At 48.4% G+C, this 15,972-nt stretch overlaps 1 protein-coding gene across 2 annotated transcripts in view; it reads right to left on the bottom strand.

Annotated features, from left to right (window-relative positions):
* Positions 1-15,972, bottom strand: part of LOC147906255 (uncharacterized) — a 43,703-nt gene that overhangs the window by 26,827 nt on the left and 904 nt on the right. The window contains exons 3-5 of one of the 2 annotated variants that reach the window (XM_087377447.1): positions 14,230-15,747; positions 13,850-13,928; positions 2,770-2,842 (exon numbers count right to left, since the gene is read on the bottom strand). In XM_087377447.1, the coding sequence (XP_087233573.1) occupies positions 13,854-13,928; positions 14,230-15,747 (1,593 nt within the window). In that variant the 3' untranslated portion in view covers positions 2,770-2,842; positions 13,850-13,853. The remainder of the gene's footprint in view (positions 1-2,769; positions 2,843-13,849; positions 13,929-14,229; positions 15,748-15,972) is intronic. The other variant, XM_087377454.1, reaches the window with a different exon arrangement.

Genomic DNA, 15,972 nt, shown 5'->3' on the forward strand with positions numbered 1-15,972 from the left:
TTTCGGGGCAGCAGATAGAGAGCAACATGTAGGTAGCTTCAGCCACTCTGAAGGTCTTGGGCTGGGTAGACTGTCGGCCACTCAAGGTCGCATCTACGCAGGCAGCGGACATCATCTTGGGGACACGATGGTGGCACCAGTTCGAAGTCCAACCAGATTAGCAGAACCAAGGCTTGGATGTCAAGATCCTAGGCCATGGGTCCAAGTTCATTTCTTGGCTTAAAAGAGATCTGCCTCGACCTTTGATTTCAGTAATTCAGAGGGCTCTCAACAGGACAAAATACTACAGCAGGACCAAGATGTCTCCCTCACAACAAATCTTCCTTACAAGAAGTCAGCAAAAGACCTTAGGATCCAGTTTCGTCAAATCAGGATTCATGAGCTAGGTATTCAGTTCCATCAAATCAGGATCCACGAGCCAAGTATACGGATGTTGCAGAAGTCCTTTTCACAGGTTATTTCCATCCTTCAGTATCCCAGGTGGCTCTCTCCATACAAATTAGTTCAAGTTTCAGCAAAAGGGGATGTTGCGAGCATCCACAGCCCATAGCATGCTTCCTACAGGCTGCAGCGCCATCAAATACTGCCAAGAAGCCTTAGAAGACATTGCAAGTCAAAAAACTCAGGTTTGACTATTTCGTTGACTTTTTTTTGTCGGCATTTCCTTTTGATCGACCTAGTCAACAGTAGGAGTTGACCAGGTCCATCAATCTTCCCTAAAAGCCTATATAAGGCCAGCCGCCAGCCCATTGGTCTCATTCTTCATCCAAGTCTTCTAGTGCTCTAGCCCTTAGCAGCAATAGCTCCAAGGATCAGGATCAAGGCAGGAGAGTCTACAGCAGCCCAACAGCCCAACAGCCCCTTCCAGCCCTTCTTCAGTTAATCCTTAGCCCGGTTCAGTTCGTTACAGCAGTCTTTAGTTCTCTCTTTTGTAGTGAGGGTTCTCCCTTCATACAGAACTTGTTTCTTTACAGTTGTATTCAGCCTCTAGGCCAGACATTGTTCAGTATTTATTTTCCCTCTTGCTATAACGTGTCTTACAACCATGTAGCAGATAGAGCTTGCTCCTCAGGTCCAATAGATGTGACGTATATATTCTCGAGCTTGTCCCGTGTCTCCTTGGCTGAAGTAGTGAGGTCAAGATGATGAAGTAGTTTGTTGACCAACCTCACACCAAGATGCGCCAATGCTGCTCATCCCTAGATGCAAGTAGTGTTGATGAATCTTCACCACTATGACGAGGCTCCACAGTGTCAAACTGAGGTAGCAAAGGCAGCAAGCTGAAATAGATAACCAGCCAATAAAGGAGCTTGCCTAGGGCTCTGAAATGAACCAACAGCTTGAGAAATGCTAGAATAAATGTGTCCAGCAGCATGAAGTGTAAGAATGAGTGAATAGAAGCTGGAGCACATCCAAAATCCTCAAGAAGGTAGCTGGAGGAGCGACAAATGCAGCAATATATCTTGAAATGTGAGAAGCACTTCAGTAGACCAGCTCCAAAATGATCAAGCGACTCTCTAGAGGGTTCCGAAATGTTGCAGCAAGTCACAAGTTCCAAAAACGGCTGTTCTACAAGAGCTGAAAGCTAGAAACAGCCCCGAGAATATGTCTAGAAGAGGCAGTTCTGCAGCAGCAACCTCTACATGGTGCGGAAATGCAAGAGCAGCTCCAAAACAGGTCAAAAGACCGCAAAAATCTGCAACCACTGCCCACGGATGGTCGGCTTCTGCTGTAGCAGCCTGCAAACCCTAAAAACGGGGATGAAACAACTTCGAATCAGCTTGTATGCAGGCGCCTTTTGCAAACGAGTTGGCCAGCAAGCTGTGGAGAGGCTAGACAGTCAGAAATGGGGCACAGGAAGCTACAAAACAGAGGCAAAATGGAGGGAGCAGTGAAGGCGGCCGAGCAAAACCCTAATAGGATAGAAAGCCGCTGAAAGGAGGCGAAAAAGGGCTGAATCTGAGGTCGAATTGAGCAGGGCTGAGGCGGCTGCAAGAAGAAGGGCTGAAGCAGAATTAGGGTTTTGGATTGGGGTTAGAACTGGGATGACGTGGCAGCCATGGAAGGTGGCTCTGATACCATGTTAGAAACATGGTGAAGAGAGAGAGAGAGTGTGGGTGTGAGGAAATAATGCTCAAATGAAGACATGAAGAAGGCTTTCATTCATCCATCAAGTGTAACAAGACAAGTGAAGTACAAGCCTTATATAGGCTACTCACTCACACACTAGCACCTAGTGCTTATGGGATAAGTCCCATGATGACACGTGGCACTCACACAAGACTCACTCACGTAGACTAGTACTAGATCACCTAGTACTTCACACTAACACATTACATCACCACACTCTTTGGCTATGATATCTCCAACAATCATCCAAGAGCGACCATTGGATATATAACTTTGAAGCAATTTTTGAGCATTTGGAGTTTGTTCTCGATATTGAACCAAATCTCAAGATGTGTCAATATATTTTGCATCGATCAAGGTGACCTTGAGGCACATATGAATCAAAATAGCCCTAGTCACGATCAAGAAACATCAAATTAGAAATCAAAACCTATAGCATGAACTAGACAGTTTGATAATAGCAGATCACAAACTGCTAGACCTACATGAAGTATAGGACATTGTAGATGAAACTTACAATTCAAGGCTGCCAAAACATAAGAATGGCAATGAGATGTCTAATATTGCTTTTATAAAAATAAAAAATCTAGAATTGCTCAAAGTAGAGGAAGAATAGCTATGAATTGAAAATATGTTTACCTTCTCTAGAAAAAATTATGCACGTAATAAATCATACATTGTCGTTTCTCCATTGCTCCTTAGCAAGTCAAAACTGCAAAACCCATTAAATATACCTTAATAATACTAGAATATATCCAGCATTAAAAATACAGAGCTATTCAAACAATCAAACTGAACAAAGAGTGTGTGTGTGTGTGGGGGGGGGGGGGGTGTGTGTGTGTGTGTGTGTGAGAGAGAGAGAGAGAAGAGAGGGAGAGGGGGGAGAGAGAGAGTTGTCAATGTTTATGGAAGACCGTAAGGGTCTATCAAACCAAAACAAAGTGTTGTAGTAACAATAGTACTCATAAGAAGTGATATAAGAAGCAAGTTGCTAGCACCCAAGACAATAAAAATCAAAGAGACATATACATGTACACAAAGGATGATAATTGTGGAGTGATTGAATGATCATTGGTCCATTCAAGGCTTACACCTCTCTATACACGCTCCCAAGAGACTCTCAGTCTATAACTAATGCTTGGTGTTTATCTCTTTTGTGTGTGTTTTGTCCCATAGGCCCGTGGGGCCTATGTTTGGTGTTTATCTCTTTTGTGTGTGTTTTGTCCCATAGGGCCGTGAGGCCTCCCGAGGACGTTAATATATCTTTCTTTCTTTCTTTCTATATATGCAGTTCATATCACGTAGCTCTATCAAACTAACAAGTGGTGTGGTAGGACGACACCCTCCCGAAATGTCTAGGATATATCTCTTACCATCAACTTGTAATTCCTTAGTCACAACCAAAATTCCCCTAGATATACAATACCTAGACCCTTTGTCAAGTATGAGGGCCCCCTCTTCAGGAAGGATACATATGTGACATCGCATGCCCTAGTGCATCATATGTAGCTCATTTCTACTTTTGCCCATGCTCTGGGGTCCCTCGCCTTGAAAAAGAGCCGTGATGAGTCTTTGTTGGCTATGCATTATGATTTCCTCAAGTGTCCTCATGGCTAGACATTTCTCATATGCAAAACCCATGAGGCCAGACAAGGATCCAAAATAATTTTAAACAAAAAAATAGAGCCTCCTTTTGGTCTCATGGTAAACTATGACATCTAAGGATCCAATGCTAAATTGTGAGGTGTGCTTCCACAGTGACAATCAGAGTTGTATTGCTCTTGCCACGAATCTTGTGTTTCATGCTCGCACCAAGTAAATTGAGATCGAGTACCACTGTCACGAGGACGTGGGGTTGTAGGACGTTGGTTTTGCGGCTCTCGTAATTTGCGCGTAACTGCCTTGAGCCTTTGGGACGCGAGGGTCCGGCCATGTGTGCGGGACTTGGGGAATTAAAATTCCCTAGTGGGCCCTTGGGAATTGTGAATGTGCGCCCAATTACTAGGCAATTAATTCCTAGGGCCAAAGTGTGCAACAAGGGGCCAAAAGAATAGTGCAATTAAAAATTGCTACTTTCAGCACATGGGCCTTCTTTTGGATCTAGAAGGCCAGAAATAGCCCCAGAAGGAGCCATAGCAGATTTCAAGGTTTGCCAGAGCCTACTAGAGCTGCCAGAGGAATTTGCCACCTGCCAAAGCCTGCCAAGTGCTACCAGATCAAAATCGCAATCTCCCAGGAGGCTGCCAGGGAGTTGCAGGAGAAATCGCAATTTGCCCAGGGACCTGCCTAGGAAATTCACAGTTGATCAGGAGTTGTTCCAGGAGTTGCGATTGGTTTTTGGGCTGTCCAAGAGCTGCTACCAGGTGCTGTGAATTGTTTCTGGCTGAACAGGAGCTGTCTACAGGGATTTCAACCTGTTTTCTGCTTGCTTTTTGGGCTGTTGTTGCTGGTTTTGCTGTTCTCCAGGCTTGGAAGACTTCTCCTAAGCTGTTTCTGGGCCAGGCCAGAGCTGGATCTAATGTTTCTCGCTGGATTTAGGGTTTTCCAGCCCCATGACCTGTTTTCAGAGGATTCTTGGCGAAGGAAGGCTTCTCTTTGCCTTGTTGCTGGCTGGTTATTGCGTTGGAATTGATTCCTCGCAGGGAAGGTGGATTTATGCAGTGGTTTGTGGCCAGGAAAGCCCCAGGTTGATTTCGACCTGTCTTGGGATAGCGATTTGGTTTGATTGCACCAAAATATAGCTGTGTGGGAGCTGTCTTGCAGTTGTGCAGCCGTGTCTGGCTGGTTGGGCACTTGGTTGTGCAATTGCAGGTGTGGCACAGACAGTGCATGCTTTTGGGGTCTCTGCTGCATAATTTGGTTGGCTGAGGACACAGGGTTGTTGAGTAATTGGATGCCATTTCACTATTTGGAGTTGAGAAGGGAATTATGGGGTGGGCTGGACAGGGAGTCTGCAGGCGTTGGTTTGCCTGTGGTGCATCTTCCCAGAGACCTTTGTAATCAGCCGCTTGGCTTCAAATGCATACCGCAAGGAGCGCCAACATTTGGGGCCAATCGATGTCCTTGTATCTAAAAAGGAGCGCTCTAGCTCTCTTGTGATTTAATCTGTGGTGCATAATTACTTGTCAATTTACTGTGTGTGCTGTAATTAAGTAGATCCTACCACCCTTTACGTTGTTAAGGCTACTATGTCCAGGAGAAGGTTCTTGATGACGTGATCCAGTTGACGTATTGCAGGACGGAGGACAACAAGGCGGACTCTTAACCAAGCCCTTGGCACAACAACAGCTGCTTAGCGATCATTCCAGCTCCGTCCGGAAGATTCATAATCCAAGAGCTGAGAGGAAATGTTAGAGTTCATCTCCTGTCTCCTTGAGTGAGGGCCTTGGTTGTGGGTTTGCCCGCCCATGTGAGGGACTGTTAGGGCCATTGTTGTGGGTTTGCCCGCCCCAAAGAGGCAGAGGGGGTTCACCATGGAGGTCTACATGTTCATGGCCCTAGGCATGGCTGTCTGCCCCTGTTTCGAGGTCATGGAGGGGCCGACATCTGACCGGAGTAGTGCGGGGGTCTGCAGGCCTGTCTCAGGCCTACTAGAGGCACCCGCCAAGTCTCTTGTATTCACTTCAAGATCCTATCCTCTGGAAACCTAGCTACCTAGCTTACTTAACGACTACATTCATTTGATCTTGAACCAATCGATTGTGTATTATTGCTCAATATCTCTTTATTTCATGTGGGAGCTTGGTACATGGTCATGTGTATGTAAGTCTACAAAAAAACTTGATGCACTTGATGACCTTTAGATTTTCACCTTCAAGGACCCAAGCTTCAAAGATCTCTACTATGTAGCTTGCAAGAAGCCCTTGTTGGTAGCTCCTTACAATAAGGAGCACCCTTGTATGTGCGCCTCTATTGATCAACATGGAAACACAAGCTAGCTATTCCAAATGTACCAAAGCTTTCAAAACTACAGGAAAATTGAAAGCCAGTGTTGGCTAGTAGATTTAAGGTCAGCAGAAGGATTCAGCACCACTAGCGAACAAACTTCACGTTGTTTGGCAACATTGATGTACGGCAGCGGATTGTAGGGAGTTGATCAAAGACTTCAATGTAAGGGTTTGGGTTGTTTGGTTGGTTATGTGATTATAGTAGGGCACGACAAAAGGACACTATGGACAATCTACGAACCGTACGAGCAACGCCACAAAGAAAATTTCGAAGGTTATGTCAACCACAATTGCAACAAATACACTAAGGTAAATGAAACTTACTTATGACGTCACTTAATACATGGGAGATTGAGGGTGATTTGATATGCTCTGAATTGAGTTTCCAAGGCCTCTCTAGAATCAAAAAACATGGGTTATGCCTCGTCTAGGTAAGAAAGTCTACCTGTTAGTATCCACATATGTAGAATTTATATGCCAAAATCAAGTCTCTTTGACTTTGCTTTAGTGGTTTACAAAAGATTCGACTAAATAAGGTCTTTACGAACGAGCCATTCTATGGATAAAGACCTAGCTAACTAACCCAATCTAACCGATGATGGCCATGTAAATTCTTGGCTTTGGTAGTGTGTGTGTGTAGCTCTTTGCTCGAACATTGGCAAAAGCTTTGAACCGGACAAGATCACCTTCATCTACACTTTGGATGCATGTGGCAAGGTGGCAGCCCTAGAAGAGGGTCGACAGATTCATGCTTCTATTGGTAGCAACAAATAGGAGTAGGATGTTGTTGTGGGGATAGCCCTCGTCCATGAGTTTGGCAAGTATAAAAGCCTGGATGATTCGAGAATTATTTTTTACAAAATGCCACTGCAGAATGTGGTCTCTTGGAATGCCATTATAACGGCATGTGCCCAAAAAGGGCATGGCATGGATGCCCTAATTTTGAATTTATATATCCCCTCCTTACATGTATTTTTGTAAATAGTATTTTCTCCTTTTGAGCCCTAATCTTAGATAAGTATTTTTGTAAATAGCATTTTCTCCTTTTGGGCCGTATAACAGGCCCAGATTGGTTGTTGGCCTGTCCCATACCTACTGCTGCAGCTACATCATGTAATGGACTGCCCTACGACAACGTTCTTGCAAAGAAGAAGACTAGGACTCAGGGTTCATCAACATGGCAAAGTTGGAACGAGGAGAGGAGAGAGGGCACAACTAGGATAACAAAAGACTAACTGTACACTAGATTAGTTGAAAAGAATGAATATATACAGCACTGATTAGGTTTAAGACCTATTTGAAGACAACCAAATGCTCTGTAACCATGCCCAAGTTTAGGGGAGAAAGGAGAGAATGGAGATGGAGGGAAGAGGGCCAACTAGAGAGAACTCACAATGTAACCCATATGCCTTTCTAGCAGTTTACAAGTTAGTGCACTGCACATGCTGTTGAGATCGCCCCTCAACATAACATTCCTAAGTATAGCTCCACCAGAGGTAGCAGATCTTTAAGACTACTGGATGTAAACTCAGGGTTTATGAATCTGAAGTCTGGGAAGTCTATGTGAACTAACGACTGGAATGCTCTTCCCAAGATAGGTTAAGAAAGTGTGCTTACTTCGTAAGGCGGTATAAAGCATCAGTTAGTAGAGGACCAATTACTTCTTCTTCTTCTTCTTTTTCTTTCAAAGAAAGCAACCTTCTATTAATGCTTGAAAATTTTCATACAAGACAGCAGCCCCGAAGGTGCTGAGTATGGAAAAAACCAAAAAAGGCTGAAAGAAAGAAACCAGCCTGTTCCAGAGAAACCCAACTCACTGCCTAGGGGATCTCTGGAACTGGGGCTAACAGCCAAGTGGGGGGACTGAATCCCTCGCGGAGTGAAGATGTAGAAAACTCCTACAGGCCAAGCCTTGCAGAAACGAGCACGCCTCTCAATAAGTCCCACGCTCCCAGGTGGACCGTAGAGTGTAAATGATATCCTGCCAGATGGCAACTAGGGTAGCCAAGGGTGGAACCGGGTGCTCACCATCACAAGGCTGCAGCGAGCAACCCAAATGTTCCAAGCCGTGATGCTGGCTACCACCTCCCAAACACTGTCCTCCCTAGGAGGAGGAGGAGCTTGGCTGTCAGGAGGGACTGCCTCGTGGAGTGCAATCCTCTGGATGCTCTGACCCTGTATCCGGTAGGTTGGGGAGATCTCATCAATCTAAACCGTGTCCCCTCCCTCTATCAACCAAGCCACCATCCCCCAGGTGTAGTCTCTATGAAGACTCTGCATATGTGTCATGATCCTGAGGGCTCCCATCCAGATCCTCACTACGCTACGACAGCTCCACAGGCAATGCGGGATAGTCTCCATGACACCATCAGAGCAACAATGGCATTGCCCCTCCGCTCGCATCTGCTCCAACCACAGTCTGATGGGCAAGCCTCCATGGGCAGCCAGCCAGAAGAAGTATGAGATCTTCCTCGGCCGCAAGCTGGACCACAACCGCGTCCAAAACCTGGAGCGAACATCCTGGGGCACTCTCTGGGTCACCCAATGTCTCTCCCTCGAAAAATTCCGCCTCGACAAGTCCATCTGAAGCCTCCTACCAATCCGTGTGGTGTAGGAAAAGAAGGGCACCTCATCCACCAGCTCAGCTAGACCGCCCCTGCAGGGCCATAACCACTCTCCCGGATCCCACTGGACCTCCCTCAGGGGTCTACACTCCCACAGCCAAAGGCACCATCTAGAGGCGTCCTGCTCTGAGATACTGGGAGGGTCAATGTGCCACTCCTTCCCCAAACGTCCTACCACTTTGATCATCTGCCAGTGAATCCCATCAAGACTCCCATCCATCTCGGGGTCTCTCTCACTGAGTGGCTGAAGTAGGCCTCTAGGTCCTACACGGAAGAAGCCACAGTGCGTGCTGTCGTGCTGCATCAACATCCTCAAGGAAACACCAGTACGGGAAAACTGCCCCAACCATCTGCTATCTCTTCAAACGTGAAGTCCAACCCACCAAAACTCAAGAATGGCTAAGTCAATCTCGCCCATCCGCTGCCCTGTCCCTCGCAGATGCGCTAGGGTGTCAAGCCTCGCCTCTCTCTCAATAGGTAGTCTGCTCCAACGGCCAAAGGACCCTGCTGGACCATTGTCTCACTGTGCCCAACCAATGTGAGTCCGCTGTCCAAGCATACGTCCCTCCTGATCTCTGATCTTTGAGTGCCACATAAGGGGCTGGCGCTCAAACTCCTCTCTGCATCTGGGCGGAGCACGGATGAGACCCCCTGCTAGTCTCTGCCATACTTTGTGAAGACTCCTCATCAGAAGGAAGCCCTTCCCCGTAAGGGGTACCTCTGAGAAGATCCATGTATGTGAAGGCTGCTGAGCCTCTGAGAAGATCCATCTATGTGAAGGCTGCCACTCTCCCCCACTGCATGGGGTGTTCCTCAGAAGCCCTCGCTGTAAGAAGAGCTTCCAAGACTCTGCACCTGAGGTGAGGCCACGAACCACCAACTTGCCCAGAAGGGCCCTGCTCTGCATCTTATGATCAATGACACCCAAGCCTCCCAGATGATGTCGGTAAGATGGGGCCGTAATCGCAAACTCAAAACCTTGGCGAGGATCTTGTATGCAGTATCAAGCAGAGTGATCGGCCTCCACTGTCGGATGTCTGACCTGTATCCCCCTTTCGGGATCAAACAAATCCACCCCCTCCTCAAGTAATGAGGAAGAAGGCATGTGTCAAAAATCTCCTGGCAAGCAAAACGGAAGGGGGTGGAGATAATCTCCCAGAAGTTCCAAAAGAAGGTCGAAGTCAAGCCATCCTTACTCGGGCACTTCTCGGTCGGGAGAGCCTTGAGGACTTCCCAGAGCTCCTCATCTATGAAAGGCCCCTCAAGTCTGCTGCATAAGTCCTGCGAGACTACTGTCGGAACGTCATCCCAAACTAGCTCTCGGGCCACAAGACCAACTGGGGTCATCCTCTCCGTCTGAAAGAGCTGGCTGTAAAAACCAGTGGTCATGTCCAGAATCTCCTGCGGGTCACTGTGCATGATGCCCTGCGAGTCCCGGAGACGTAGCTGTGTGCCTGCCGATCAAGGCCCAGTGGTGTCTAAGAACTGCTTCTTCGTCCTGTCCCCCTGTCGATCGGGGCTCGAGAGGAGTGATAGGAGAACTCAGCCCGCCGCAACTCTGTGTCCTGAAGCTCGAGACGAGCGCTCTCGAATCTGTCACTAAGCCACTGAGAACCTGGGTCCTGCTCCCTCAGCCTCTCAATGGAGGCGAGGTCTCTCCTCAAAGCCCACTCACGCTCTTGAAGGATCCTCCTCCACCTAAGGGCGTGAGCCTACAGCTCCTCACTGCTTCTCTTAATTGCATCAGCCACCCACGCAGCCTAGCCTTCACACGGTGTCATCTCTGACTGCTTCCAAATCCCTACCATGACCTGCTTAATCTCCTCGTCTTGCAGGAGGTCCTCTAGAATGCGGACCCCTTTCTCTAGAATGCAGACCCCTTTCTAGGGGAGACCTCGGCGGGGCTGATCCAAGTGAAGTACCACTAGAGAGTGGTCTGACATCGTGGTACCTGCCAGAATCTTGCCAAATCCGCCTCTCTGTAGTGCCTAGTCCCCAACATAGAAACGGTCTAATCTCTCTAGCAATCCATCATGTCTCCTCTGTCCAAAGGAGAAGAGAAGGCTGCTAGGTGTCCTGCTGAAATTTGGGTCTCTCCACGGGTCTCTGCCACTGATCATGAAAATGAACTGCTCCCAGGTGCTACACTCTGTTGCTGGCATCTCAGAGAAGAGGTGCCGCCCTGCTTGTCTTCCCCAAACTCCAGGTTGTTGAAGTCACCTCCAACAATCCAAGAGTCTACATTCGAAAGACACTCTGACAGCCTCAGCCAAAAGGCCGGGCAATGCTGTCTACACGCTGGGGCATACACATTCAAGATCCCAATCCTGGACTCTCCCGTCCGAACTCCCATCCAAACTGCCCGTCAATGAGCTCGTCCTTATTGTAGACCTCTAGAGCCAAAGTCTGTGAGACTGAGATGCAGATCCCTCCGCCTTGTCCTACTGTGGAAGACCAATCCTGTGGACCTCTCCCTCGGAGAAGGTGATGGTGTCGTCTAATGTCTGCAGCTGAAAACATGTGCTCCTGAATCATAAGGAAGTCCACTGCCCGAACTACCACTGCCCTCTGCAACTCCTACCGGAGTATCAGGTACTACGGCTGGCTACGAACATGGTCGTGGAGCCCGTGTACGTTCCAACTCACTATGGTCCAGCTCATGAGGACAGGAGAGTCGGGAACAAGGCTCTCCTGTGAGTGCACTGGTGCTTGTCCCATAAAGACTGCCTTATGCGACTTGTTGGAGGTTTGGAGGGTGAGTAGTCGGTGTTTGTGCGGCGTCATACTAGGGTAGATACCGGCTCAATACCGATCTTCAGTGCCCATTTCATTATGAAGGAGGCTTCCACCCCAAACAGCTCCGCACATTTCTGGAGGGACCAGAAGTGTGCCTGCTCCACCTTTGCCTCCAACGGGCGGCAATCTGATGATCGCAGAGAGAGGGACAGGGTTGACCAAGAGGCCTCGAAGGAGGAACATTAGGAGCCACCTCTCCCAGCGATAGGGGCCATCGCCCATCCAAACGATCCTCCAACTTTGGAGGTTCAGCCTCCGCATCCACCCTTGCAGCAGCAATGAGCACCACGAGCTTCAGATGCGGCGACGTTGAAAGTCACAGACGCTAGCCCGATTGGGGGCCGCGGAGGAGCCGATCCAGAGTCCTCGCGAGCCTGATCAACAGAGGGGCTTGAGGTCGTTCTTATCCCTCCTCCCTAACTCCCTCCCTCTCTTCCTCTTCACTTCCCCTTCCCCCTCCAGGGTTTCCCTGTCCCCTCCTCCTCCTCCGCCCTCCTCCTATGGTCACTCTCACCACCCGTCCCCCTCCCTCTGTCCCCCGCATCCCTACCCCTTCCTCTCTCGCCGTCCCCCTCTCCACTTCAGTAGTAGGTTCTTCTGCTTCGACACCTCTCTGCCAGTAGGCAAGGGAACGATGACGTCCCCTTTTGCTTCCTCATCGCAGTAGCACGTCTGTTCAGGGAGGGATTCTGAAGGACGAGGCTCGTCCTCCCGATTAGCAGCTCCCAACCTCTAGCCTGGGCGTCCCTTACCGCGGGACTTCTGGAGGTTAGGACCTTGGAACTATCTGGAGATTCCAAACTCAGATTCTCTACCATTGGAGGTAACGCTCATGGTTCTTCATCCCCGAAAGGGGGGTTTGATCTGTGCAGTGGGATCTCAGACACACCCTGTTTGGGGATTTTCGTTTGCCTCCACAGGGTTGGAGAAGTGGTTCCTGGAGGTGTTCGATGCTATTTTGGGAAATCAGATTACACTCATGATGGATGAGTGGATGGGGCCACAGGGACTAGACCTTTGGTCGCCTGCGGCGCTTGCGGGCCTGCTTGCTTGGTTTCTTTTTCTTTTTAACCTGGGTACAGTCCCCTTCTGAGGAAGTAACCCATGGGTCTGAGACTCCTGCTTCTACTTGAGAGGACACTAGACTCGGGCCTGTTGACTCTGTCTACTCTGCGGGGGAGATGGAGAAGGCGCACGAGAGAGGCCACGGGAGAAATCTTTGGCGAGGTGACCCATCTATCTGCACCGAAAACACTGGCTTGGTAACCTGACAATCTCCACCCTCTGGTGAAGTGTGCCCCCTTCAAGAATCTCGAGAAGGATCAACTCTGGGAGGGACTCTAGACTCTCAACCATCAATCTGATCATGGGGACTCCGTCATCTGCTAGAACTGAGGCAGCCGACTCTGGCAAGGACTCGAGCACTGTGCCAAATGCCCGACCAATGGAAGGGAGGATGGCTCGATACTCCTTGGGAAGCCCTAGGAAGCGGAGTGTAACCGAAAAATGTGGAACATGGTGTGTCATATCCATGTCCTCCACTGTGAACCCATGATACCAAGGAAAGAGGTAAACAAGATGCCGGCCAAGGAGGATGGGGCTCTGCTTCACAAGTGTCGAGGCAGTGTCGAGGGAGCTCAACTGGATGAGGAAAACGCCTCTTCCATAGATGGTGACCTCCTAGATGTGGTCTCCCTCTAATGCCAAGCTCGCCTAGATCCACTCTCGCACCTGTCTCCGTATAGACGTGAGGCCCACAATTCTGCCCACAAGTACCTTGTCCTGGAGGGACTGAACTGCCTACTGTACCTGTTGCTTGTCAGCTAGGAAGAGAAGAACCTTAACGACTGTGGGAGTCGAGGGTGCTGCCATAGAGCCCCTCTGGCCAAACCAAGGGTCACCACCAAGATTTTCTTTCACCTTAACAAGCACAAATGCTCCCGCTGCAGGGAGGAAGAAGAGAAAAAAAGGGAGGGGGGAGAGGAAGAAGGGCATCCGAGGGGGAGGCGAAGGCGAAGAGGCGGAGGAGAGAGATGGAGAGGGCAGAAGGGAAGGTAGAAGGGAGAAGGAGAAGGAGAGAAGAAGGAGAGGAGGAGGAGAGAAGGAGGGAGTGAAGGGGTGGAGGTGCAGGGGGAGGAGGAAGATGGGCGGAGTGAAAGGATGGAGGGGGAGGCGAAATGGTCGGGGGGGGGGGCTGGCGGGGGAGGCGGAAGGGATAGAAGGCGGGGGGGCGAAATGGCAAGGGAGGAGGGGCGGAGCGGGGGTGGAGGAGCAGCGAGGGGCGGAAGGAGTTGGATTGAGAATGCCAAGTAGCAAGTGTCTCATGCTCATGTGAAGCACAATGTTCAGTACCACTTCACCAGGGAGGTGATGCATGTGGAGCAAGCTGCCCGTCAGTCTCTGCCTCGAAGAGTTGTCCACGTAAGGAAGCCTGAGTGGAGCAGAGAGAGAGAGAGAGAATAAAAGCAAAGTCAGAAAGAAAACTAGGGACAAGCAGATTCATCATTACCCAAAATTATGTGCCTTCTGGATTTCAAAAGCTTCTTGTATATCATTGGCGAACTGTGTTCTTATCAACAGATAGAAACAAAGCAAATGATGTTGTGCGGAATAAGTTCCTAGAACCCAAGACCTAAAGTACCACCTGGACATTTCTATGAGTTAAACAATAAATACAAGGTTCTTTTTCAAGATGAACATAAATTCTAGAAAGGATTTCAATGCATACTCACAGGATGCGTGTGCTGGATGAGATGCTCTGAAATTGTGTCTGCATCCTTGTTTGTTGCAATTTCACTGTATCTCATAGAAAACTCTCCAGAACTCATACAGCCAATTTCATGAGATTTGCCATTCCAAGGTTTCGCCTTTTCATCCAATCGTAGAGTCGGGCATTCCTGATGTCGTCCAAAACCAAAAGCTGGCCACACAGTTTCAAAATGTGACCACTGTGCTTCTTCATTGATTCTCTGTAAATCCACTGAGCCCATATCTAATCCCATACTAAGTACTGGCTCAGCCACTCCATTTACTCCATCTGTTATTATCCTCGTGCCGGCAATTTGAGGCTGACATATATCGTGTACTTGTAGAGAGAATTGTGGAGAATGTTGTATCAAAAACCCATCACTTTCTTCTTTCTGTTGCATGCATTTTTCATGAATGTGTTCCCTTTTTGCAAGCGCAGCTTCAGCTATGTAAGTACAGAAATCTTCCTTATGTTGGGTCGCCCCATTAACCTCAGTATGATCTGCAGGATGAATCTGCCAATCAACCTCATCAGACCCATTTAGAGAGAATGCACCATGTGTGTGCCTATCACTTGAGCATTCCTCTTCTGTGTTTGCAGTATTAGCTACAACGCTTCTCAAAGCCCACTGATGGCGTGTCTGACTGCCATCATGTGATATGGATGATACACTTGGATCACTTCCATGATCTAAGCAGAAATCTGGCCCAAATCTGAAGCCAATTGAATCAATATTGGCCACATTTTGTGGAGCCATCGGTTTCACCTTCTCTGATAACATATATGTTGCACAGGATGGTTCGCTATCAAAAGTCGGCGTAAAAAGTTCAAAACTTGAAAACGGTGCTACAGGATCATTAGAAGTGAGATTTCGTTCTGCGGGGAATTCGCTGTCAGGAAATGAGCCAGAAATCCCTGATGAGGGTGATATCAGGTGAACAACTGGGCTTCCTGGATAAAAATTATATCCAGCATCAAGATCACAAGGTAAATCAGCAGGGGAAGCCATTGAAGAAGCAAAACAAGGCGACACAGTCTCTCGAGCGGAAGTCTTCGCCTCCAGAGAAGAAGCTAGTAGCTGGGCAAAGGGAACATCTGGTGAAGACGGTGTTGTAATATGAGCAAGTTCAGGAGGGGGAGTGAAAGGCGCAGTGGATGGCTCTGTAGTAAAAGTAGAGAAAACAGGAGGTGATACAAGCTGGGTCTCATGGGCATAAGGCCCTATTGTAAATGACAAATTTGTGGGACCGGGGGAAGACAGATAGTTTGATTGTGCTGACAATGACAAAGTGAAACTCGATGGAGACTGTACAGATGAATTCACAAAGGAAGCAGGTGATGAAGGTGGTGCTAAGGCAAGACCTGCTTGCATTAGCCCCACTGCACTCCATGCACGAGATGATCCAATTGATCCATCAAGACGTGAAGTAGGTACGATTTGCTTGTCCCTTTTCTGTGATCCAAAACACCACAAGGCACTCCACCAACTTTTCCATCTCCTCTGTGGCACACATTCACAACCATGTCAAGTAGAGACAGCATGAGGACTCATTCGTAGATAGCAATTAAAGCACTAATCCTGAAGGAAATTGCACACTTCAAGCACAACGCCAAACCTTCAATATTCACCATGAACGTCTCGAGACGATGCTAATATTTTTGGAAAGATGCATATAGTTGGGAACCAAACATGCAAAACCAAACGAAATGAGACACGTAAAGTTGC

The sequence above is a fragment of the Dipteris shenzhenensis genome, chromosome 1 (genome assembly GCF_047967505.1).
Source record: "Dipteris shenzhenensis isolate YYH24624 ecotype China chromosome 1, Dip_SZ_1.0, whole genome shotgun sequence".
NCBI classification, from domain to species: domain Eukaryota; kingdom Viridiplantae; phylum Streptophyta; class Polypodiopsida; order Gleicheniales; family Dipteridaceae; genus Dipteris; species Dipteris shenzhenensis.